This window comes from Hippocampus comes, unplaced genomic scaffold (genome assembly GCF_001891065.2).
Source record: "Hippocampus comes isolate QL1 unplaced genomic scaffold, H_comes_QL1_v1.1 scaffold230, whole genome shotgun sequence".
NCBI classification, from domain to species: Eukaryota; Metazoa; Chordata; class Actinopteri; order Syngnathiformes; family Syngnathidae; genus Hippocampus; species Hippocampus comes.
In genome coordinates this window covers 57,122-81,537 of record NW_017837215.1, presented here as the reverse complement: position 1 = coordinate 81,537, position 24,416 = coordinate 57,122, and the positions used below count along the sequence as shown (strand labels likewise).

General features: G+C 43.5%; 1 protein-coding gene across 2 annotated transcripts in view; it reads left to right on the top strand.

The window, feature by feature from the left end:
- Positions 1-24,416, top strand: part of LOC109508953 (RNA-binding protein Musashi homolog 2) — a 228,647-nt gene that overhangs the window by 173,352 nt on the left and 30,879 nt on the right. Inside the window, exons 9-10 of one of the 2 annotated variants that reach the window (XM_019858880.1) lie at positions 1,889-2,003; positions 7,598-7,672. In XM_019858880.1, the coding sequence (XP_019714439.1) occupies positions 1,889-2,003; positions 7,598-7,672 (190 nt within the window). Of the gene's footprint in view, positions 1-1,888; positions 2,004-7,597; positions 7,819-24,416 lie in introns of those variants that run through there. The other variant, XM_019858878.1, reaches the window with a different exon arrangement.

Here is a 24,416-nt window from a genome sequence, read left to right as displayed (position 1 = left end):
TTAGAATGTCAACTGTCTCAAGCCGGCTGACAAGGAAAAATATCCATTTGAATCCTTGTTTCGTTTTGTGGAGGTAAGATAAGGTCGCTCTAAACAGGTTGCATTAAATGATGTTGTAATCAAAAGAAAAATGATGCATTTTTCGTAGTATATGTATGTTATAGTGATAGACTGATTATCGTCCGGGGCAATAATCAACACAAATGTTTGGCATTTTGACATTTTTCAGATTTTCCACACGTAACGGAAGCACCTCATGAAACAAAACGAGCACATATTGTTCGTCTTAAAGGTGACATTAAGTAAATGAGTGGTATGAAATTTGATGGAAGAGGCTTGAAAAGAAAAAGTCTATGGCTTCTGTAAAGCTGCAGATGCCGTCACCAAGAACTTACTCCCACCTCGTTACAGGTGGAAAGTGAACTGTCGGTTCCTTGGTAAAATTAGTGTGGCAATCACTGCAATAACTGCTAATAGTCCTCAAAAAAGAAATTCTTTTATTTTTGTTTCATTAGGCTAGAAGTGCTTTAGTCACTAATAACATAGCTAAACCTCATACTAGTTCCTGTGAGTTAGGTTTCACCATTCTTTTAATATGTTTGCAAATGTAATGACATCTTCTATTAGAATCTAATTGTGTAATATTGTAAAAGTTAAAATGTATGTATTAGTCTGTCTGTATTAAGATATATAAATATTTTGGGGAGCCAAGGAAGAACATGCCCACCCCTACTGTTCACTGCATTGTACATGTGCATGTTTGTTTGTGTGTGTGCATGTCAAGAGTTGGATGTCTATTTGTATGGATGCCTCGATGTTTCTTAGTTGAGGTGTACGCAGCGCGGGTGCTCTCGCCTGTCTCGCGCAGCAGGCCAGGTTGACATGTGAAACCACAGCAGCCGAGGAAGCCCCTGTTTAAGCAGAGGCAGTAGAGACAAGCAGAGGAGAAGCCAGGAGGCAAACCGACAAACATACGGACAGGCCGATGCCAAGTAGGCAACGGAGCAAATAGATTGGGCAAGCGCGGCAGATGCATACGGCCGACCCAAAGAGCAACCAACAACTGACCCTCGTCAGCTACTCCCTGCCTCTGCGTAATTCGTCGCGGTGGGGGTAGACGCGTGGTAAATAGGACTCTCGTCTCGCTCCTTTCACATCATCTGCCCTTGTCACATCCCTCATTTGATATGTGTGATGTTGGAGGAGGGTCTGTCATTCACGCAGGATGGGAAATGAACAAAGCCGCACGTATTGGAATTGGAGTGAGAAGACGAAATGCAGACGAGAGACGAGCGTGGCGGGTGGAATTGGACAGTGGGTCACTTGGGAACGACTGCAGCCCGCACACCGACGCTCTAAAATTGTATTTTTTTTTGTGTGTATGTATATTTCACATGCAGCCTCCACACCGCTTTGTTACACGACATCCAACACCAATGCCTAAATGGTGATTTTGATTATTTAGCTCACCGCTTGAACAAAAGCGCCTTTCACACAGCGATGTCATTGGAGACCAGAGCTGCTTCCTTCCGCCTTGTCTTCTCCAAAAGTCTTTCAAAGTATTTAGCTTGTATTTCCCCAAAGCATTTGAGCACATGCCCACCAGAGCATCAACCTTTGCTTGAAAGCAGCCCGAGCATGATTGTAAGTTTTCCACAGGGACTCGGTTCTAAAATGTGAGGTGCTCGGATTGACTCTGTCTTGTTTTCTTTCCACGGAACACATCGCCGGGCTCTGCAAGTCAAATAGAAAACTACCTTAAAGAGCCGAGACAGCCCTGTCAGATCTGTCTGCTTGTGTGCCTGCACAGTCTAATGGTTTGTCTGTGCGTGTGTTTCTGTGTGCGTGTGTTTCTGTGTGCGTGCGTGTCTTTTGTCTGTCTACATAGGTAGAATGTAAGAAGGCCCAGCCCAAGGAGGTGATGTTCCCGCCTGGAACACGAGGGCGAGCCAGGGGTCTGCCCTACACCATGGATGCCTTCATGCTGGGGATGGGCATGCTGAGTGAGTCATATACTCCTTTATACACACAAACACGTGTTTTGTACCTCGCATTATCGAAGAACAACATAAGACATGCGATATGTTCATTTTTACCATCAATTTTACCATTAGCAGCACAGTGTCGTTCCACCTTCGCCACGCTGGAAATAGTAGAAAAGCCATCATTGGGGTGCAAAAAGTAGAGCTGGTGAATTTGTTCATTCCTGGAAAGTGCTTTTTTTTTTTTTTTTTTAGTTTCTTTTGTGTTGACAATGAAAGTAGCAAGCCTTATCGAGCCATTTCAAATGAGAATTTGAAAACGCAGCTTGTGGAAATAACATGCCATAATACCCTAAATAATTTCAAATTATGAGCCAATGGATTTTGGTCTTGGCAAATCTTACATTTTCTGCACAGCAAGGACGTGACTTGTTTGCGTACAGCGGTAGCCCCTCGCAATTTTTGGAGGGTCGCCGTGTTGCTTCAAAGTAGTCCATTTCGCAAAGTCATTTAGCGCTTAAATGCGTGTACGGCGAGCGCATTAATTTCACATGATTTCATTTTTACGGAAGGACTGAGGAAAATGGATGCCGTTTGGTCACCGGTTCGTACCTGCGAAGGAAAAGTCAACCGAGGCAAAGTGTTGTCAAGAAAGCCCCCATTAGTCTAACACTGGCCCTAATTAGGTGGCTTCAAGGTGTGCCACCAGTGGCCACTGTGGTCTATTTCTGGTGAAGTCTGGTACAGACAGCCCCTGGCCATATAGGAGCAGACCAGCACATTAGCAGGCTAAATGAAGAGGAAAATTGGTGTAATGTCATATTAAGGATTCATCACTGTGCCCCCCTTAATGGGTAATGAAGGGGACACACATGTCAGGGAGAGATCTCATCTACAGGGACCTCAGCTGCTGGTCTACCCCTCTTCATTACCATCCTGCCCATGCCCGTGGCCCTTTTTACTTAACATTATTTCACTCTCTCCCTTCTTGCCTCTCCATCCTCCCATCATCTCTCTTACGCTCTCTCCCTGCCCTTCCTATGCATATAATTTGTATGTGCGACCCACCCAAATGGACTTGCCCTCACATAAAAGATTTATTTTTCATTCAAAAGCAAAAGAAACATGCTGCTGATTGCATGAGCCCCGTTTTGCTCTGCGAGTATATCCCCCCCCCCCTCCCCGTACAGCAGGTGCACACTGTGCCATATTCATGCATTTTTATCTGCACCAGGCAACACAAACTCTGAAGCACCTGAGAAAGTGGATTGCGGTCAAATGTAGGTTTTTGCTGTTGAGAACTTTCCTCATTAATATCGAAATATTTGTCACTGTTTTGGATAGATTCATATATTTAGTTTTTTTTCAATTGAGGTATTTACACTGGAATTGATGTACCTCCAGTAAGTAATGAAACCTGGCAGCACGGTGACAGCGCCGTTAGCACATCCGCTCACAGTTCCTCAGTTCTTTGTGGCGGGGTTGAAAGTATTCTAATTTGAGAGAGAGAGAGAGAGAGAGAGAGAGAGAGAGAGAGAGAGAGAGAGAGACGGAGAGAGAGAGAGAGTATCCACTAAACTGGGAGCATAACTGGTTGGAGAGGGCCGGAAGTACCTGCATTACCTCTCTTTGGCACAGTGTGGATGAAGAAGCCTATCACAAATAAGCCAATGTCAGACAATATTGGCAATATAAGACAATATCGACAGTCCTATTTAACTCATTCAGTACCAGCCAATTCTCGACCAAGTCTGAAAAGACGTTTAAAAACGTCTTTGGGAGTGAATAAGTTAAGGTACGGGATTATTGCTCGTTGACTTGCACACACATGGCTATGTCGCAACAAGCTTGTGAATGAGACAGTGAAGCCACCAAAAATGCTTCAGCACATGGAGAGCCCAAGCAGGGAAGACAAGGCTTTGATTTGTGTGTGTGCGTGTGTGTGCGCGTGTGTCACCCCACGATGGGACCGTCTTGTTGAAAAGAGTCAAGTACAGTTCTCCCACCTTGAGGACCGCTGCCTTACAGGTCAAACTTGGGCTGCCCTAAAAGCCTTTAGCAAATTAAGGTTTTAAATAATATTTGAATATTCAGTACCTTACTTTACTGTCTAGACACTACTAATAGTATCACCATATATTGTGAAATCATCCCATAGATATGGTTACGTTACAGCTTTTCTTTTTTTGGGGGGGGGGGGGTTCAAGGTTTGTTAAAGACGTTCACGGACGTTTCCAATTTTAACGGTCACAAACAGTTGTACTTGCCGCGAAGAAATTGTGAAAATTGTTGCGAACGTCTGACGAAGGTCTTTGCAACCAATTAGCAGGGAGTCGTCTGAGCTTCCCTTAGATGGCACTTCAATTCGCCAAGAAATTTTTAACATGTTCACTTTCCTGAAAATGTAGTCATTTTCAACTCTCCTTCCCGTCAGTCATTTGCATCTCCTCTTTTCAGCACCTTTTAAAAGGCACCGGGAACTTTGCAGAACTTGTCACGCACTAATGTGTCCGTGGAGGAGAGCACTCTCCTCCTCCGCTGGGACGAAGCAGACAGAAAGGCAGTGATGTGCTCATGTAAGAATATTAACCGCCAACTTGTTTAGAGACACTCTTATCTAAATGAAATTGGAACAAGGACAGCGAAACATTTCTTTATATAATTTGCATTCAGAAAAAAAAAACAAGACCCTTGGCTCATTATTTAAGAAAGTGTAAGCTTCTTTTGTGCCAAATCTCATTAAAGCCTTCCCCCGCTCCTTTTGTTTACTCCCTCTAATCGAGGCATTTATCTTTATTGTGCCGTGCCCGATGTATGTTTGTTTGAAATAAATAGACATTTGAGCCTGAGCGAGATATGGGTGAGCCAGATGGATAATTGATTTTCAAGTGAATCAGAGCCGGTGAGCCATAAAATAGGTACATTAGCATGCATATTAATAAGGCAAATAAGTGCAGGCAAAGACGCCGCCGTCGGACCAGACAAACACAACGGCGGGCTTCATTTAACGGAATAGTGGCATTTTTTTCCTTCTCCTCTACCTGCCACTTCAGTTTTTCTTCGACTCAAAAGTGTGCAATATGAACGATACGAGGTGTGCGTCTTGCTCCACTGTCCCAAAAACCTGAAATATATATCCCTTTCTCTATCCTTCCACAAAAACGCGAGCCGTTTGCAGCAAATTTGGTAACGGGAGCTCCGTTTAAATGCGATACATCAGCCTTGAAGAATGGCTTTGCCATTTAAGCCAGCAATTTTGGCTTGGCATTTCTTCTGTTTGACAATATCAAACACATAATATCCAATTTTTGGTGTCCCATAATGGCTTTTCATTGTATCACATCTCAGTTCTTTTCAGCCCAAACAAACAATGAAAGCTTTTGTGAAAGCTATCCATCTGTGGCTTCCGGGTGATGACTTCTCATCAGGGGCTAATGAAGATTGTTCTTTTTTTTTCATGCATTCATCCACACCGGGTTAACGTTCCCCTCACCGCCTCTCCGAGTCGCTTTATTTCTTTCTTTTTTGTCTGCGCGCGAGGTGGAGATGGTTGGGGCAGACACATTTTCCCCATTGGGTCAGGAATAAATTGATCTTTTTCATGGACAGCAAACACTGATTAGATATTTATGACCAAGGTCAACCTTTCTGATTCCAACCGACACCGGCTCTGAGGCATACAGAACAGAATCGACACACATGCTCACGCACACACGCCCAAACATGCATGTATGCAAAATACTGTCCGTTTTCCCAGACAAAATGTACGAGGGAACCTCTGCTCCGGTTACACTTTAGAGCATTTTGCTTGTCTTTGTTTGAAAACGTCTTCCTTGTATTGATTCAATCAAATTGTATTCTTTTTACCCTTTCAGGGACAGCGGTTACGACAACGGATGGCTTATCATGTTATCGGGTTACAGGGTGCAGGAATGGGTTAATTAAGCATTACCATGGCAACCATAGACTATTTACTGGCTTTTAACGTGAAGTAACCCAACATAAGCCTAATTTAATTTCGCATGGTCAGTTTGGGTATTTTTGCTGCACACAGTGAAGAAAGACTTATGACATTTTCCGTCCTGGCTTGAAGGACTTACTCCTATTAGGTCATTTAGTTGAGAGTTATGGTTGGTAGGCTCCAATAGCTTGTGGAAAACAGATAAAGACTGAGACATATAGCATAATTAGAAGGTTAATGACAGTATGTTTATATCGCCCTTGATGGTACTTAAATTCACACTGACTCACATGTTGGCCCACACGCTCATCCACCCACTCTCCTCGTGTTTTTTTTTTTTGGGGGGGGGGGGGTTGGTTACTGCTTTCCTCACGGCTCCCTCGCATCCTTCTCTCAATATGTTTCCCACAGCTGCTTCGGCCTCAACCTGTCGAGTTAATTAACTGAAGGTTCTGCGCTTCTAATCAGCATTGTGACAGCAGATCGACAACGCATCTGCTGCTTTTTGAGGATTTCTCATGACACGCTATCCTCTTTGAGGCTCGTGGTCACTCAAAGTATAATTATTCCTCCGGCAAAAGATTGCGTGACCGTGACGAGCCAAGCGTTGACAAAAACATCCATCCATCCACCCATCTATTTTCTCAACTCAATTCCCACAAATTGCACATATTCAAGAGAAGTGAAGGTCAACATTTAAGAAGAGCAAAAGTCATATGCCAATACAGGTGGAACATGGCCACTATCCTCAGCGCACGTGCTGCCAATATTTCCAATTGGCGTGTCTAATGCGGCGGAAGTAGACATACAGACAGAGAAATCAGGAGTTTGATTCCAAATCCCATCGAAGCAACCAAATCTGGCCAGTGAATCCGGCACCTTTAATGTACGAAGCTCTCTACACAGTCCACAGAACATAAAGTACAGCAACACTGTCACCGGTGGGCGTCTAAGAGTGCTCCCAAGAGGGCCATAAATGTTATTACTCTCTCTTATAAAAATGCCTCAACATTTTTGGTCAATAAAAAGGGCTGAGAACCAAGAGAAGGACTTCCGCGTGGTCATGTTGCGTCAGGCCTTCAGGTACTTGCGCACTTTCTATGGAATCTGGTTGACAGTGTTGGGATGGATTACAGTGACCACGTGATGTGTTGGCAGAACAACACGAGCGGCTCGATCAAAATTAGTTGCTAATCTAATTAAGACGGTTGACCATTGATTTCGGGGTGGTCCTTGTCGTCACTCTGCCAACACTGCGAAGGTTTTTTTTTTTTTTTTCACTTGACAGTCCACCATAAACATGATGAGCCATGAATACATGTCACCTCTTTTTATTAGGCTGGAAGCAACCAAGTAAATTGCTTCTACCTCGCCATTTTTCATGCAGGGTAAATGAGGGTGGGACGTGATACATATTAGGTTGTCCGCTTGATAAAAGATTCTTTCTAAATCTCGGGCTTTTTAAGAGGATCACATTTGATCTCTTTCAGTGTGGGTGTTCAGGAAGAGAATCATGTCTTTAATGCATTATTTTTCAACAAAATGGTGTTTTTGGGTTTTTTTTTTAAATGGGTGTCACAGTTCCAGTCTGAAGCATATTTTGTTTGTACCTTGCCACTGAGATTTTGAGATTTTTCACTCTCTCTGTTTAAAGGTTACCCGAATATTGTGGCAACGTATGGCCGTGGATACACTGGATTTGCACCCAGCTACAGCTACCAGTTCCCTGGTGAGTCACAAGCATTTATGATATTTATATTTATTTTTTTTCTCTCTCCAAGATATCAATTTGCCGGTAGTTCTTTGTTATGCGCTCTCCAACCGAGTCATACGCATGCACACACAAGAACGCATGCATAAATGCTCATCAACATACACGTCAGTCACTAAATCACCTGCGGGGCTATAAGGATGTGATGTGTCCAGATTGCTTAACCAGCTATTGTGAGCGGACAAATAGCAAAGTCAATTATGAGCTGCCATACTTGAACACTACCATGACCAAATGACTAAAATGGGATAAATTCTTCATTTTCCACGAGCCAACGTATGCAAATTTCTCGATGAAGAAGGGAGAAATAGGCTCTCGGCAAGCCAAAGAATGAATTTTTGTATTCAAAGTGTTGACTTGGAGGCTAAAGGCACTTGAAGGGGAGTCCAAGCGCTAGATTGTGGTGGGTGAGCAGGTGTAGCAGACCACTGCGAGAGGCCTCACAGGGATCCCTTCCATTTCATGCTTTATTTAAGGACTTTACACATACTTTGTTTGCTGTGCCAGACATCCCTCCTGCCACTGATAAGCTGGAATGGGGAAAGGGCTGACAGCGGCTCAGATCTCTGTAATATCTTTGTGAAATGGATCCAGGAATGGGACCACGACAGGTCCAGCTGTGACCACCTGCAGAGCAAACGTGTACAAGATTTGCGCCTAATATCAACAATGTATGGCAGACTACGTGTGCATTTTCTTTCGAGATGGCACTGACCAATCGGTAACGGATGGCAATTGTGTCAAAAGGATTTTTTTTTATTTTTTTTGTGCAGTCGCATCTAAAATAGCAATACCCAATTTACGATGCATCCGTCATTCATTCATATCTCCAAAATGAAGCTTAAAAGATGCTCACGAGCCAAGGAACTGTCAGTGTTTATTCAATAAATCTAGTGAAGCATGGATTTTTCAAAATGTTTACTGTTTGGGGCAAATTAAGTGATATCACCTTCCCCGCGGCAGAATACATTATCCTCTCCATGTTAAACTCAATTTAAAGAGTTTGATAAAGCCGATGATTAAAACAGTGTCCCCTGGACCTGCTCAGCTCTTGACAACGTAATTGGAATTTTTTTTTTCTTTTATGTATAAATCAAACCCCGTGCCCAAATTAGATAACCCCCGGACAAATATTGACTCGTGTCCTTCATTGCTAAACTGGCGGAAGCATCCTCGTTTTCGAAACGGGCTGTTTTTCTCACTGTACACAACCTCGCTGAAACATTCCCACAAATAAAATGGCAGACCAGATCCAAGAGGCATAAATTCTGGGCAGTGCTCCAATTTTTTTTTTTCTTTTTTACACCCAGCAAACCACATGGGTCCAATGTTACCAGCAACACGTGTTTAGGCAATTGTTCAGTTGTCAAGATAAAGCAGCGCTAAAACAATGATCAGTGATGAAACACTGAATTGAGTAAGATGGCAGCGAGAGAAAAATCACAGGAAGAGCAAACCCCCCCCCCCCCTCTCCTGGTTTTTTTTTTTTGGGGGGGGGGGGGTTGGTTACTGCTTTCCTCACGGCTCCCTCGCATCCTTCTCTCAATATGTTTCCCACAGCTGCTTCGGCCTCAACCTGTCGAGTTAATTAACTGAAGGTTCTGCGCTTCTAATCAGCATTGTGACAGCAGATCGACAACGCATCTGCTGCTTTTTGAGGATTTCTCATGACACGCTATCCTCTTTGAGGCTCGTGGTCACTCAAAGTATAATTATTCCTCCGGCAAAAGATTGCGTGACCGTGACGAGCCAAGCGTTGACAAAAACATCCATCCATCCACCCATCTATTTTCTCAACTCAATTCCCACAAATTGCACATATTCAAGAGAAGTGAAGGTCAACATTTAAGAAGAGCAAAAGTCATATGCCAATACAGGTGGAACATGGCCACTATCCTCAGCGCACGTGCTGCCAATATTTCCAATTGGCGTGTCTAATGCGGCGGAAGTAGACATACAGACAGAGAAATCAGGAGTTTGATTCCAAATCCCATCGAAGCAACCAAATCTGGCCAGTGAATCCGGCACCTTTAATGTACGAAGCTCTCTACACAGTCCACAGAACATAAAGTACAGCAACACTGTCACCGGTGGGCGTCTAAGAGTGCTCCCAAGAGGGCCATAAATGTTATTACTCTCTCTTATAAAAATGCCTCAACATTTTTGGTCAATAAAAAGGGCTGAGAACCAAGAGAAGGACTTCCGCGTGGTCATGTTGCGTCAGGCCTTCAGGTACTTGCGCACTTTCTATGGAATCTGGTTGACAGTGTTGGGATGGATTACAGTGACCACGTGATGTGTTGGCAGAACAACACGAGCGGCTCGATCAAAATTAGTTGCTAATCTAATTAAGACGGTTGACCATTGATTTCGGGGTGGTCCTTGTCGTCACTCTGCCAACACTGCGAAGGTTTTTTTTTTTTTTTTCACTTGACAGTCCACCATAAACATGATGAGCCATGAATACATGTCACCTCTTTTTATTAGGCTGGAAGCAACCAAGTAAATTGCTTCTACCTCGCCATTTTTCATGCAGGGTAAATGAGGGTGGGACGTGATACATATTAGGTTGTCCGCTTGATAAAAGATTCTTTCTAAATCTCGGGCTTTTTAAGAGGATCACATTTGATCTCTTTCAGTGTGGGTGTTCAGGAAGAGAATCATGTCTTTAATGCATTATTTTTCAACAAAATGGTGTTTTTGGGTTTTTTTTTTTAAATGGGTGTCACAGTTCCAGTCTGAAGCATATTTTGTTTGTACCTTGCCACTGAGATTTTGAGATTTTTCACTCTCTCTGTTTAAAGGTTACCCGAATATTGTGGCAACGTATGGCCGTGGATACACTGGATTTGCACCCAGCTACAGCTACCAGTTCCCTGGTGAGTCACAAGCATTTATGATATTTATATTTATTTTTTTTCTCTCTCCAAGATATCAATTTGCCGGTAGTTCTTTGTTATGCGCTCTCCAACCGAGTCATACGCATGCACACACAAGAACGCATGCATAAATGCTCATCAACATACACGTCAGTCACTAAATCACCTGCGGGGCTATAAGGATGTGATGTGTCCAGATTGCTTAACCAGCTATTGTGAGCGGACAAATAGCAAAGTCAATTATGAGCTGCCATACTTGAACACTACCATGACCAAATGACTAAAATGGGATAAATTCTTCATTTTCCACGAGCCAACGTATGCAAATTTCTCGATGAAGAAGGGAGAAATAGGCTCTCGGCAAGCCAAAGAATGAATTTTTGTATTCAAAGTGTTGACTTGGAGGCTAAAGGCACTTGAAGGGGAGTCCAAGCGCTAGATTGTGGTGGGTGAGCAGGTGTAGCAGACCACTGCGAGAGGCCTCACAGGGATCCCTTCCATTTCATGCTTTATTTAAGGACTTTACACATACTTTGTTTGCTGTGCCAGACATCCCTCCTGCCACTGATAAGCTGGAATGGGGAAAGGGCTGACAGCGGCTCAGATCTCTGTAATATCTTTGTGAAATGGATCCAGGAATGGGACCACGACAGGTCCAGCTGTGACCACCTGCAGAGCAAACGTGTACAAGATTTGCGCCTAATATCAACAATGTATGGCAGACTACGTGTGCATTTTCTTTCGAGATGGCACTGACCAATCGGTAACGGATGGCAATTGTGTCAAAAGGATTTTTTTTTATTTTTTTTGTGCAGTCGCATCTAAAATAGCAATACCCAATTTACGATGCATCCGTCATTCATTCATATCTCCAAAATGAAGCTTAAAAGATGCTCACGAGCCAAGGAACTGTCAGTGTTTATTCAATAAATCTAGTGAAGCATGGATTTTTCAAAATGTTTACTGTTTGGGGCAAATTAAGTGATATCACCTTCCCCGCGGCAGAATACATTATCCTCTCCATGTTAAACTCAATTTAAAGAGTTTGATAAAGCCGATGATTAAAACAGTGTCCCCTGGACCTGCTCAGCTCTTGACAACGTAATTGGAATTTTTTTTTTTCTTTTATGTATAAATCAAACCCCGTGCCCAAATTAGATAACCCCCGGACAAATATTGACTCGTGTCCTTCATTGCTAAACTGGCGGAAGCATCCTCGTTTTCGAAACGGGCTGTTTTTCTCACTGTACACAACCTCGCTGAAACATTCCCACAAATAAAATGGCAGACCAGATCCAAGAGGCATAAATTCTGGGCAGTGCTCCAATTTTTTTTTTTCTTTTTTACACCCAGCAAACCACATGGGTCCAATGTTACCAGCAACACGTGTTTAGGCAATTGTTCAGTTGTCAAGATAAAGCAGCGCTAAAACAATGATCAGTGATGAAACACTGAATTGAGTAAGATGGCAGCGAGAGAAAAATCACAGGAAGAGCAAACTCAAGCTGGCGTTCCCGCGGCACAAGTGGAGGTCAAAAAATGTGAACTGACAGTAAACACAACCTGAAGCAGATTTTAAAAATACAAGCAGCCTAAGTGGAGAGACAACATTTCATGGACCCAAACTATTTTGCACTTGGAATCATCTGAAAGTGTATTTTCTTTTTTATCAATATCAATTACCGGTAGCAAAAAAATTCACCGCATTACATTTTAGATCTTGAAGTTGACTTGTATCGTTGATTGGATAAGATTATTAGTGAGTGTCTTGGGTCTCGGACATAATGTCTCGGATCACATGCCAACCAACAGTTTCTGTCAAAAAACATGTTGAAATGTGTCAAATCAGATTGCGCTGATGTCATCCCAATACCGCTCACCTTCTTGCGTGATATCCGATTTCGATGGGAGTGTGGTGGTGGTGATGCATGAGCATCTCTCAGCATTCACCCTCAGCATTTATCGGAAAAAGTGGAGCGATAACTCAATTTGTAGTCAATAAATCAATTGAAGATACAGATTTGTGGTGATGTGTTTCTGCCATGCCCGCTGTAGTTATAACTTAAATCGTTTAAAATGAAAAAAAAAAAAATCGTTGTGACCCACTATGTGCAGGTCAACGTATTCCTTGTGCGTCCTTCATGTGTAAATAGAGTTCAGTGAAATGTGCCCCGTGAGCTAAGAGGCGATATGATATCCAGACAAAGTATCTGCTAAGAATAGTGTCGCTGCAAAGTAGGCAAATGATGAAAGCGATGCATGTGTTTTATGACACCGAGAATGAATTTGGAGCGCGCGCGCACTGAAGTTAACAAGGAAAGACGAGAAGCAAAACTACATTTAGTCTGGATGAAAACATACGAAGAGAATTAGTCCTTACACATGCCATATTTCAATCTGCTCAAATACCTGTATTATGTGAAGCTCTTCCTCTGTGATTTTGTGTCCCACTCTTCACGTTGATACCCTCAGTTTCCGAGCTCCCTAGCTGCATTTTTGTGTAATCACACAGTGATTGCCTTGTAGCAGCTGCCTTCGGGCATTACGCCTGAAGTGAGTGATTTGCGGTGATAATCAAGAGAAAAAAAAAATGGTAAGAGGTGCATACAACCCACCCACCTCTTATGACAATGTCTGCTACGTATGTAATAGAAAGCGCTGGCTGAGAAGTCGTGACATGAATGAGTGCATGTCTTATAATGTTTGGGGATTCACTATTGTTTGATTATGACTGTCATTATGTAGCTTCACCAAAAGGTTGCATCGCTGTGTTAAATTATTTCATTGCTTGGCATCTTGTAACAGTTCATCATTAAAGCTTCAAATAATTTAGATGAAGTGTATGAAGAGGGGAAATGATGAGCTATTCGGCTTTGGCGGTTTGCATTTGAGCCAGCTCCAAATTAAACTCGAAACTTCCCAATTTGGCATCAAGCCACAACTGAAGTCCAGGCTTCCAAAACTGTGTAACAGCAATAAATTGAATTTGTCAAAATTCTTTCTGCAATTTTTGTGCTGGGTATTCCACACAATTTGACAACTTGATCATTTTCTCGGTTATGTTTTTACTCCTCTCTAAAAGATGTTTTTCCCCCATTGGTTTGCGCATGTCATAGGTCAAACTAATGGTGGAAAAAGTTCTATCTTGTTATATCACATCAACCTGAAATATGAGCATGGGACTTGCGGACGTTTTCGACTCACTGTATTTCAAATTAAAAGACGTCTTTCACTAAAAAGGAAGCAGAAAGGGGACTGACTTCAAAGAATCAGACATTAAAGGGCACATCTTTTCCTGGACAAGACAGATAAAAACTTAGTGGGCAGCCTTGATTTTCAGATAGCTTTAAAATAAAAATAAAAAAGACCCTTTAAGAACAAACCAAGGTTCAAAAATAACAATAATAAAGAAAAATTGCCACATGGCATTAAAAGAAGTGTAAGAAATAAATGGATTTCTACGTCTGATTACGTGACAACAACAAACAGTGGAGCAATTGTCTCTCTTTGAATGTATCCATGTAGCATGCAGTCTAATGCACCCTCTCCAGCAGACTTTACCGTGCAGTACATTTTCTCTAATAACGCGTGGGAGTGTAATGCTGCAAATGGACAAAGTAGAAGAAGAACCCAAAGCATACTTCACAGACTGTACATTCTCGTTTCTATGCAACTGTCTCATTAGCATTATTTTAATGTGTCATTGTGTTGCTCAGCTTGCAGCACCCAGGAGAGGACCATAGCGTGGGCATTTCTTGCTCCACGTATACAGTCTAGAGGTAACCAGTGTCCATGTTAATGGACTACATAGACCTGAACCGCATGTCCGTAACGGATATGGTTCGAACTCTCAACCGATCGCCTTCAGATCTGCACGTTCTTTTTCCTACGGTTCGAATGAGTTTGGCCAGGCAACCATATTGACGTTCATGTTGCACACGAAACAATTGACAATTAACTATTTGCAAGGAGCTAAATTGACAAGATATACAATGTACTTTAAGTCGACATGCATATTAACACAACCGCTGCTGCAGGAAACACTGCGAAGAAACAGCGCAAATGTATTGTGAGGCACGTTGCATCATCCATTGTGTGAATGGCAACGTATAATGTGTCCGATGAATAAGACGCTAATGATAATGACGATAATTAAGTGTGCGTTTTGTCTGTGAATAGACCAAAGAAGACAAGAAGGCAAGACATAAAGCCCCCACATGACATTTATAGAATCATTCCATTGTTGACAAGGCTTGCCTCAGCTTCCATGACACACAAATGAATAAACGGTTAATTGCGCTCACACAGCACGCACATAAAGGCCACATTCATAAGAAGAATTAGATTCGGGAGACGTGTATGATGGGAAGAGGTGGAAGTGGAGGGACTTAACCAGCTTCACTCCGCTCTCTCGTCGTCTTGTGCAACTTGCTGCCTCCACAGCTGTGCCCTCAGAGCCTCCCCCGGCATAAATGACCATTATGGTTCCATTAGGGCTGCTACTTGGAGGTCATTATGCTACTCTGAAAAAGCAGAGATGAAGATGTTAGTAAGCTCCCATCAGGGCAGAGAGACAGACTGTGTAACAGAGACGCATTACAATCAGTCATTCAGCTACTCCAGATGTCAAGACAGACAAACAGCAACATGGGTCCTCTGAGTCAGCCTTTTAAGTAGTAAAAAAATAAAAATGATGGAAACGATGATTAAGAAGGGGAGCGGGAGGATAACTGCAGGTAAAAAGAAAATGCGCTTTTTTTCCATGGTTTTGCCCAAGAAACTGCGTTCAAACACATTTTCAGGGAATTTCAAGATTATTCTTGTTATTTTTTTGAACCACACATTGTACAATTTTACAAATTCAAAAAAGAGCTTGAGGCATTTTTTTCTGGCTCGAGGACCCGCTTACTTGCATGCGCACTTTCAGGAAGAAGGAAGAAAATAAACCTGACCAAATAATATGTGTAGATCAATGCCTTGGAATGCTTTTATTTTGAAGTGCTAATAATGGCAGTGTGGCGCGGCCTAATGGCTGACTTGACACATCTTCCAGGCTGTGTTTGGTCCATCATTTATTTCTGTCACAAGACAACAACACAACCTTGTCTTTAAATCATCTTTAATCGGTAATTCAGGGCGCTTAAAAAAAAGGCTTAATTACGCTGACACCGTATTGTACGGCGCCTGTTGCCAGCGTTTAGAGCCACTAATGCTAGCCTCGCTACCAGCATGAGGAAGAACAACACAAATAATTAAAGAGCAGTTTGTGTAGCTTTGCCTTTCATCGGTGAATCGGATTATTATATCAAACAGAAGTCCGTGGTAGAAAATTAGCTTTCCATTCTCCATATCTGCACTGCAAAATTACTGCATAGGCGGTGTTGATGTTGAGTCCAGATCTTCTAAGGATGCTCCTGACCGCGATTCACATTTCTGGGGGAGGGGGAAATAAATGACGGACGGAACAGCTGTCTTCTCAGCACGTAGCATATAGGGAAAGAGTCGCTGACCTGTGAGTCTGGCGTGATGGTTCCTTAGGGTTGCATGTCCCTTTAAACTGGGGCAGATCCAACCAAGCATATGATAAATGCACAACAGGTCACTGCAAAGCATTGGCCTGAAACACCAGGTAGCCTCCCAGGATTCTGCACCTGTCTGCTGCAGAGAGATGGAAAGGTGCTGACATGGAATATATCGAGCTTTCAACTTTTGAAGCAAAGATTGTGCGTGTACTGTTAATGGATCAAGACAGAGGTGGCTTGCATTCTGGTTTCGGGGTTGTGCAGTCGATGGACTTTTCATCCGAAATCTTCACATGTGGCATTAGCAAAGTGTCATCGGTTATTTTTGAGACAGTCTGAGCAAACACAACAACAGAATTCCACTTGTTAAAAGTCTGTAATTTCTTTTCAAAGTTTTTTCTCCAATTGATCTCACTTCCTGCAAGATATAGCTCATTAATTCCAGCGTGGACAGTGTAATTTGGGACACCATGTGCAGTCATCACCAGCATGTCCAGAGTTTTTCCTCAATGCTCAGACAACCTCTCTCCCCCTTGTCAGTACAATAACTGCCCAATTTCTTGGCAACACTACTGGAACAGGTGCGCAAAGTCACTGGTCTGGAGCTGATGAGGAGGTTACCAGTGTCATGGGTGTGTGCAACAATGTGCTCCGGAACAGAGGTCCCTCTGTGCGTCGACAGCAATGCCGTCTCTGCGGCAAGTCTCAGCTGAACTTGAGCTAGGCAGCAGATTGTTCTTTGGATCCTGTGACCATCTCACTACAAGCTGGGCGAGCTGTGACCCCAGCAAGTGGTCCCGCAGGCCAGAATAAGTGCTACTGGGCTGGAAGCAGATGGCCCTCCTGATGCCACTCTGACTCACAGATAGGTTTTAATTGCCAAGGCTGATCATTAGCCCAATGGCTCTGTAGAGGCCAGAGCTCTTCATGAGTTGCAAGCCTTAAAATAGGGCCTGACAATGAATGTTGGAAGCTCATACAGTTGAACGAGCAGGCCCATCCAATCTCGTTCTCATGCACATACGGGCATCAAACAGGCACAATCAAAGTCTCCTCAACGCGAGCGACGGAGGCACTTTACCAGGGGCCTCTCTGCTTTCCTGTCCGTCTGACTCACTGTCTCTAAAGTAATGCTGACTGCACACGCGCACACGTACACAAACACTGAGCTCCTCGGGCCCCTGACTCCATTCCCAGTGACAGCAGTGAGTATCTGCCGCAGTGACGCCACTGGCCAGCACGATATGTCACGCCTAGTCTGCTGAAGTGTGCACTCATGGAGCTACGTTGCTCCCCGATTGTCTGCTCTCCAAGCCAATTTCACCAACATTTAAACTCCTCTCGCACCGCACCTTGATGCCCAAGCAGGAACAGTCTGCCACAAGTTAGCTCTAATAAGAGGCAGAATGGCAATCATGTCTTCAATGTTGAAGCAAACCTTGAAGTGTCTTGCCTACTCAATGACTGCTACCTTTGGACACCGCTGGAGATCAGATGGAGATGAAAAAGGAGGATGGGCATGGAAATAGACAGAGGAGAATGTGTGTGTGCATGCGCCGTCTCAACTGTTGTTTTGTTGCCACCCACTGTTCGAAAGCTCCAGGCCCAGGGAGTTTTGTACTTGCGAGATCTCTACCCAGTTGGCCCGTCCTTTCCATCTAGCCTCCCCAGCCGTCCCTCCTGCTGACTGTGCTAATAGCTCTCCAGTTGCTCCCATCACTCATGTCCCCAGCGGATGGACATGTGCAGACATAGACTCAACACCTATGCAAATATTCACGGCGATAGCTCACAACCCTCTGCACGCCTTCACTCGGTCTGAAAGCAGCGTGTCGGTTATATCGTTTGCAATCAGCTGGAAGTACATGCGAATGCATGTTTTTGCACCACGCTATCTTGAACCCTTTGGTTCTGGACACCGTGCTTGATTGTGTGTCATTGCTCTGGCATATAACGGATAGTTTTGAGCTATAAAATGCAATATAGGTATGTCGTATTTGTTTAATTTTCATCAATCACCCCTGCAAAAACAAGTTTGACTCACAGTGGGGGTTTTTGTTTTTTGGGGGTTTTTTTTGCCGATCAACATAAATCCACAAACACACAATTTCTCTGGTTGAAATGACATTTAATATACTCGCAGCCACAAAATTACCAGCCTGCATCATTCATCTGTCGCCTCGACTGCCGCTCTCAGAGCTGGATGACGGGCATTAAAATGCATATAAAATTAAGGCTGTTTACTTGGACACTAATGAGAGGAGGCTTAAGTAGTCCTGTTTAATTAGTTTGATTGGCTCCATTGGGACCACACAGCTGATTCACTGAGAGCTCACGCGGCCCTTTCAAACGCTAAGTATCACAAGGGATGTCCAAGAAAAGTGGATTGCAGCGACATGTTGCCTTTTCTGATCCCGCGATGGGAAGGAGCTCGACAGTCCAATGCACTTAAGGAAACCATTACATAAGAACCTCTTGCAAGGTCAGACATCTTTGTTCTTCTCATCTGTCTTAACCTATTAAAGTCACCTAATAAACGTCCCCTGGTCAGCTTCAAGGGTTATGAACCCAAATCGCATCCTCTTCACAGTGTTCGTTTTTCTGCAATCAAAATGACTGTAAATGCTTTCGACTTAGCTGTTCTGTCATTCGTTTTTATACTCCATAGTGGTACTCGAGAAATGGGGGCCCTCTGCCCCTTTCATCTCGAACAGCTGTTGGAAAGTAACCGAGAGTAGACCTAATATTGATTATTGTGTCGAAGCAGATGTGGTGAGATGTTAAGATGGGCTCCACGGCGCAGGAGATGTTTCCTTTTTCCCCTAAGTGCACGGGAAGGAGTACAAAAGCGAGGGCCAAAGTGCAGCTCCACTTCAATAAAGAGCCGAGTTTGTCCGCTTTGATGCTGCCTTGCAACTCGGCCACAAAGAACCCCGTGCTCTTCTCACTTAGAAGTGCCGGAACAGACGCCGCTCGTCACTTGTGCTTACCACATACCGTCACACCGAGCGCAGCTGTACAATTTGGGGATCGGAGCTGTCATTTTGGAGCCTGGGAATCCTCTTATTCTCTAGTCAACGTGAAATTTTGTCAAGCAGAAAACATTCACTTAGCAAGCCAAAGAATAGTGAGAATGAACGAAAGTAGAGAATCCTCCAGATTGTCACGCTATTTGCATACTTGCCGATTAAAAAAAAAAAAACCTTCTGTTGACCGTACACTCAGCTAATTACTGAAAAACGCATCAATTATTTACAGTTTTTGCGCAATTCCTTTAAAATCCTCTAAAATGCCACCATGCCAAAGCCCTGAAAGTAATCATTTGTTTGTTCAAATGTCTCATACCGACTGAGAGACTCATCTTTGGATGTCGACGAGGTTTCGCCTGGTTCGTTCGTGGAACTTACTTGGCTGCATCTACATGCCAATCTTTGGTGCATTTTTTTCCAGAAAAAAAAATTACCTGTAAGATATTTACTTTTAAGGACCGTGATGTGGATGCATTTCTAATTATTCAAAAGTGTTTTTGGATCACAATGTCTGCGATATTTATCTTTTCAACTGTGAAGACACACACTTGTAAACATTTAAAAGGCGGTGGCAGTTAACGTGGTTGGAATGTGCAGCTTGGTCGAAATGCAGTGTGTTTTATTGATTAGATTAGCGACAGGAAAGGGGCAAAATATTAGAAACAGTCTTATTGAGTGTAGTGCAAACAACGGTGGCGTCGTAATAATAAACATTCGATCGTGGACAATGTCAGCAAAACCCGAGTGGTGTTCTCGAGCTAGTTAATTAGATCTTGGCTCTGGTCCATCTTTCGTCGATGGCATCTGGAACCTAACGTAATTGCCGTGAGAAATGTAAAGCCAAAAGCCCTTACGGTCCGGTGATTATGATATTGTCATGCGTACTCGATTGCTGTCAATGTGAAATCATTGAGTTTTAATTTGCATTGCGGTATGGCAGCAAGCAGGGCCGGAGCATCAAGCTTAAGTATTTCAGTCCATGCAAATGTATGATTGATTCACTTATACCTGCATTTTGGCATCGCAATCTGCAAGTCCCAATTCAGAGTGACAGATGACATTTTAGTATGGAGATTGGCCGTCGCTTGAAAACCTGCGGGTCAAGCCCTCTTCTCTGCTCCATGCTGAAGGGTTCTTAAAGCGATTCATTGCATTTCTCCGAGCTCCAGCGAGGATGCGCTGCAGTTCACCCTTACCTCATATTTGAACTCGCAGAGAACAAGGCATGCGATTTCTCTGAATGGATCACTCGAGGCGCGATGTTTGTTCTTTGTGTGTACGACTCCCACCGCATTAAAGGTGTGTGCGAGGCAGGGATTCAGCACGCGGTGGCACATTTCCATACAAAGTTGGTCACGGTGTGTAGCTCTAGACAAAGTCAACTTTTGGCCCCAAGCTTGGTTTACAAACACATGATCATGCCCGGTGAGAGGACTACATATATCTCCTTCTTGACCTCATCTTTCCAAAGGTACACCATTACAGGCCCAATTACTGACATAAAGCCAGGTTTTTGCCAAGCTCTGGCTCCCTTCACCTCTGTAATTGACTTTTTCTATTTCCAATCACAGACTCCAAAGTCTTAATGGCAAAGGATCAGTGTGCCAAAATGCTTTCATTACTCAAAGAAACATTTCGCTTTGGTGACAATGTGCAAGAGAGATAAACTCACTGACGCCTCACCTAGTTCAAACATGTAACGGTCGTACCAAATCAACCAAGCTCGTGTGACTCGTGCAACAAAATAACACCATAAATTGGATGGCTCCGTAGCCAAAAATGCACTCTGACGGAATTCACCGAAGGATTGCTTTTTGTGCTCTAAAATAGAATGCCTACTTTGGCTGAGGTGAGCTGCAGTACTTACTGAACTGAACTGCAGCTTTTAAGTTGCCATTGTGGCTCGTCTGACCGGCTTGGCCATTTGGGCTGTGAGATGGACTGCTATTAACCCAACATTATAACTGTAAGCTACATCTATGTGTTATATGAGTGCAATATTGGGAGATTAGAGCTGTAGACCGGTGAAAATAAAGCAGTTTTATTGTGGTCGAATAGCAGTCAAGCAGATGTGTGAGTAGGAAAAGGAAACAGGTGTGTGTCAAAAGCCATTAGACAGATCCCCAGCATGACTCTCAGTAGTGCATATAGACCCATTCCAAGGCGGAATAAAACTAGCACTTTTGTTCCACTGCAGTCCGATAGATGGCTCAACTATGTATCTAATAATGTATCTAATTTTAAGGTCCATCATGGGCGGCCATTTAGAGATGCGGTTGTAGTTAACAGCGGTGTAGAACTGCCCTGTATCAGACCGACCGACATACATGAGAGGTAAGGGGGGGGGGTGTCAGTGGTGACTTGAATTTTAAGTTAAATACATTTCATGATGAATCAAATGAATGGAAAAGTAAAAAAAACCGCAAAAAGGAAAAAAAAAACATCTCAAAATGTTGAAGGAAGTAAGAAAGGAAAACACTACTGCGTTTTAAAATATGAATGTAAAAACATAACAAATCGAAGTGAGAGAAATGAACTGCTTTTATGAAATGTAATCAAGCCAAAAGCCAAACATTCACGCGGAAAATGACACGGCCAATCGAATGCCTTCTCACCTCCAGCGGTCTTTCTTTAATAAAGGTTGCGTCCCAAAAACCTACGCCGCTCTCTTACGTGAACAAAAAGTGACTGACCGTGCGCATATCCGCGGTCGTAGGAACGGGACTTCATTGGTCTTGCGAAGCAGCGTTTCCAGAAACAAGAAACAATTAAACACAACCAGCCCATGGCGACACGCGCCCAACCCTTACCGGCGAGAGCTCCGCGGAACCTTGCCCGGTTTCTTAATAGCACAATTAACTTCGCTTTAAACTTTGTTGGGGGCCGTACTGAGGGCTAATTCACAGCAAAAAAAACAAAAACAAAACCAAAAAAAAAAGATACCTGAAAAGATGTCTGCTTACGCCATCTGAGAGAAAGTGAGCACTCCATGTGGCTTATCGTTTGTGAAGGCAAAGATTTCCGAAAACGTCTTTTACACAGCACTCGTGTTGCCTCTCATGAGATTGGAAAGGTGTAACTCGTGTCAACCAATGTTTGATTTTAGGTTTTAGTCGTAATTTATCCCCAGCATGTGTGTTGGGCTGCGTGCGTCAAACCCAAAGAGAGCGAAAGCAGACAAACGCATAGCGAGGTTGATTTCAATGGTTGAAAAGCACCCAAGCTCTCCTAATCAAGTTTTGCTCCCTCCGATTAGGACCTGAATGTGACTAAGATAACCTGGTGAAAGTGTTTACACAAGATTTGCAATAATATGCGCAGTGGATCAGCCCACTTATAATTGAATTATTAGACGGCGTGTAAAATGTTCAGACGCTCCCTCGCCGGCTCCGCGTGCATTCCACGTGAGGCTCACGTTTGGCGCGCGCCGTAGCTGCGCGGCGCTCAGAGGAAAGGTGAGACAAGAGCATCTGCGGAGCAGTTCATACGAAAGCCACCTGGCTCTCCTCGGCTCTGTGATTTATGCCTTTGATAACAACAAACCCGAGATGCTTTCAACTACAACAAAGTAGCGCTGAGAGATGACAACAATGGGATACTTGTCAGTCTGGAGATGAAAAGATGTCTTGCTAGGTGGCTGTCTCCCTTTGTTTTTATTTTTTGTTTTTGATCCGTAATTGTTCTTTTGTTTCGTTAATTTGTCTCCATGTGTTTCTCTGTGCGCTACCGGGGGTTATAAATGGGACGCAATGTGAAGTGGTGTCACGGTTTCCCCTCTGTGACAGGATGCCCTCCTCCGCCTGCGAGGAGGCGGCAGTGTGCTTCGACGCCTCTGCTGTGACTTATCAACAGACTTATTTCCGCTGGCTTGTCCCTCTTACTGTCATCCCCCGACAGGAAATAAATGAAGCTTCTGCATGAAATATGCTCCAATAAAATGATGGGGTTACTGTATTTACAAATAAATATCGATTCAAAACTATTACTGACAACAACAACAAAAAAACTCGTCTACTATGTCACAATCAGCGGCACAACATAACATTTGATAGCGACTTTATTTTATCCCTCTCGGTGATGCTTTGCATTCATGGTTCACTTCGGGTTTTATGTGCATCGAGCAGGGGTCACGCTTTTATTTGGATGACGCGCACGTTCTCGAGATCTCAACGCGCTGGAACGGCAATCTCCTTCTGTGCTTTTAGTGGCATTTATTCTCACTGAATCCATGGGATTCCAAAGTGTGATTATTGACATAATTAAAATAATTGGAGGATGCCCGGTGGGATACGCCGCGATGGACTTTAAACATGTACTTTTAGTTCCGCCGAGCTATTTTTTTTCATATTGATGACCTTTTCCCCATACACTATAAACACGTGCATGTATTTAATGGTGCATTAGACTGTGCGCTAATGGCGGCGTGGCTATTTTTATCCAGCGCCTTGGAGAATTCCGCAAGAGTGAATTGGACACTGGTGTTCTGGCCTTATTTCTCTCTCTCTCTCGAAATTTCTCATTGTATGTCATTTCCTCTCTTTGTCTTCCTTTGCCACTGATATGGCTGTTGCCCTCCTCTGTTCATCTGTTCTACTCGTCTCCGCTCCTCACAGTTCATCTGTCTCAGTCCATCTTCCCCCCACCCCCGAAATGGACTGGAGCGGCACGCTTGAAAGACTTGTTTCACCGATCACCAGCTTCCATCTCAAACCGAAATTCCCCGGCATCACCTGTGCACTGGATTTGGTGGATTTATAGTCGTGTGCCTGTCATTTGTAATCAAGAGCCTTGCCTACTCCAGCGCGGATCAATAATCCCTGGAAGTTTTACGATTCATTGAAAACTGTAATGGTAAGAAGTTGACGTAGAACATGTTCTGATTTGACCTTTGACACGAGGTGCCTCCTCCATCGTGTGTACAATAACAATTACAATGACAATTCTGACTATGGCTTAAAAAAAGAGACTTCTCTGTTGTCGTCTTGGGTACTACAGTGAGGTTGCCAGTCAACGGATCTCAGTGGATTTGCACATATATTGTATATTTTCTGAATGCCGTCACTATTTCTAAAGCCATAACAATTCGCACTTCATCGTGTGAGCCTAAATACTAAGATGAAGACAGCATTATTTGAGTATTTGGGGGATTGTGCTACTGTTGGAGCGCAACATGGTGAGTCTCTGGTTCCGATGCCAGACTTTGCGATTGCATTTTCACGCCTCAAACGTGAGGTGTCATTTTGCACAGATGACAGTGAACTTAGCAAGCACA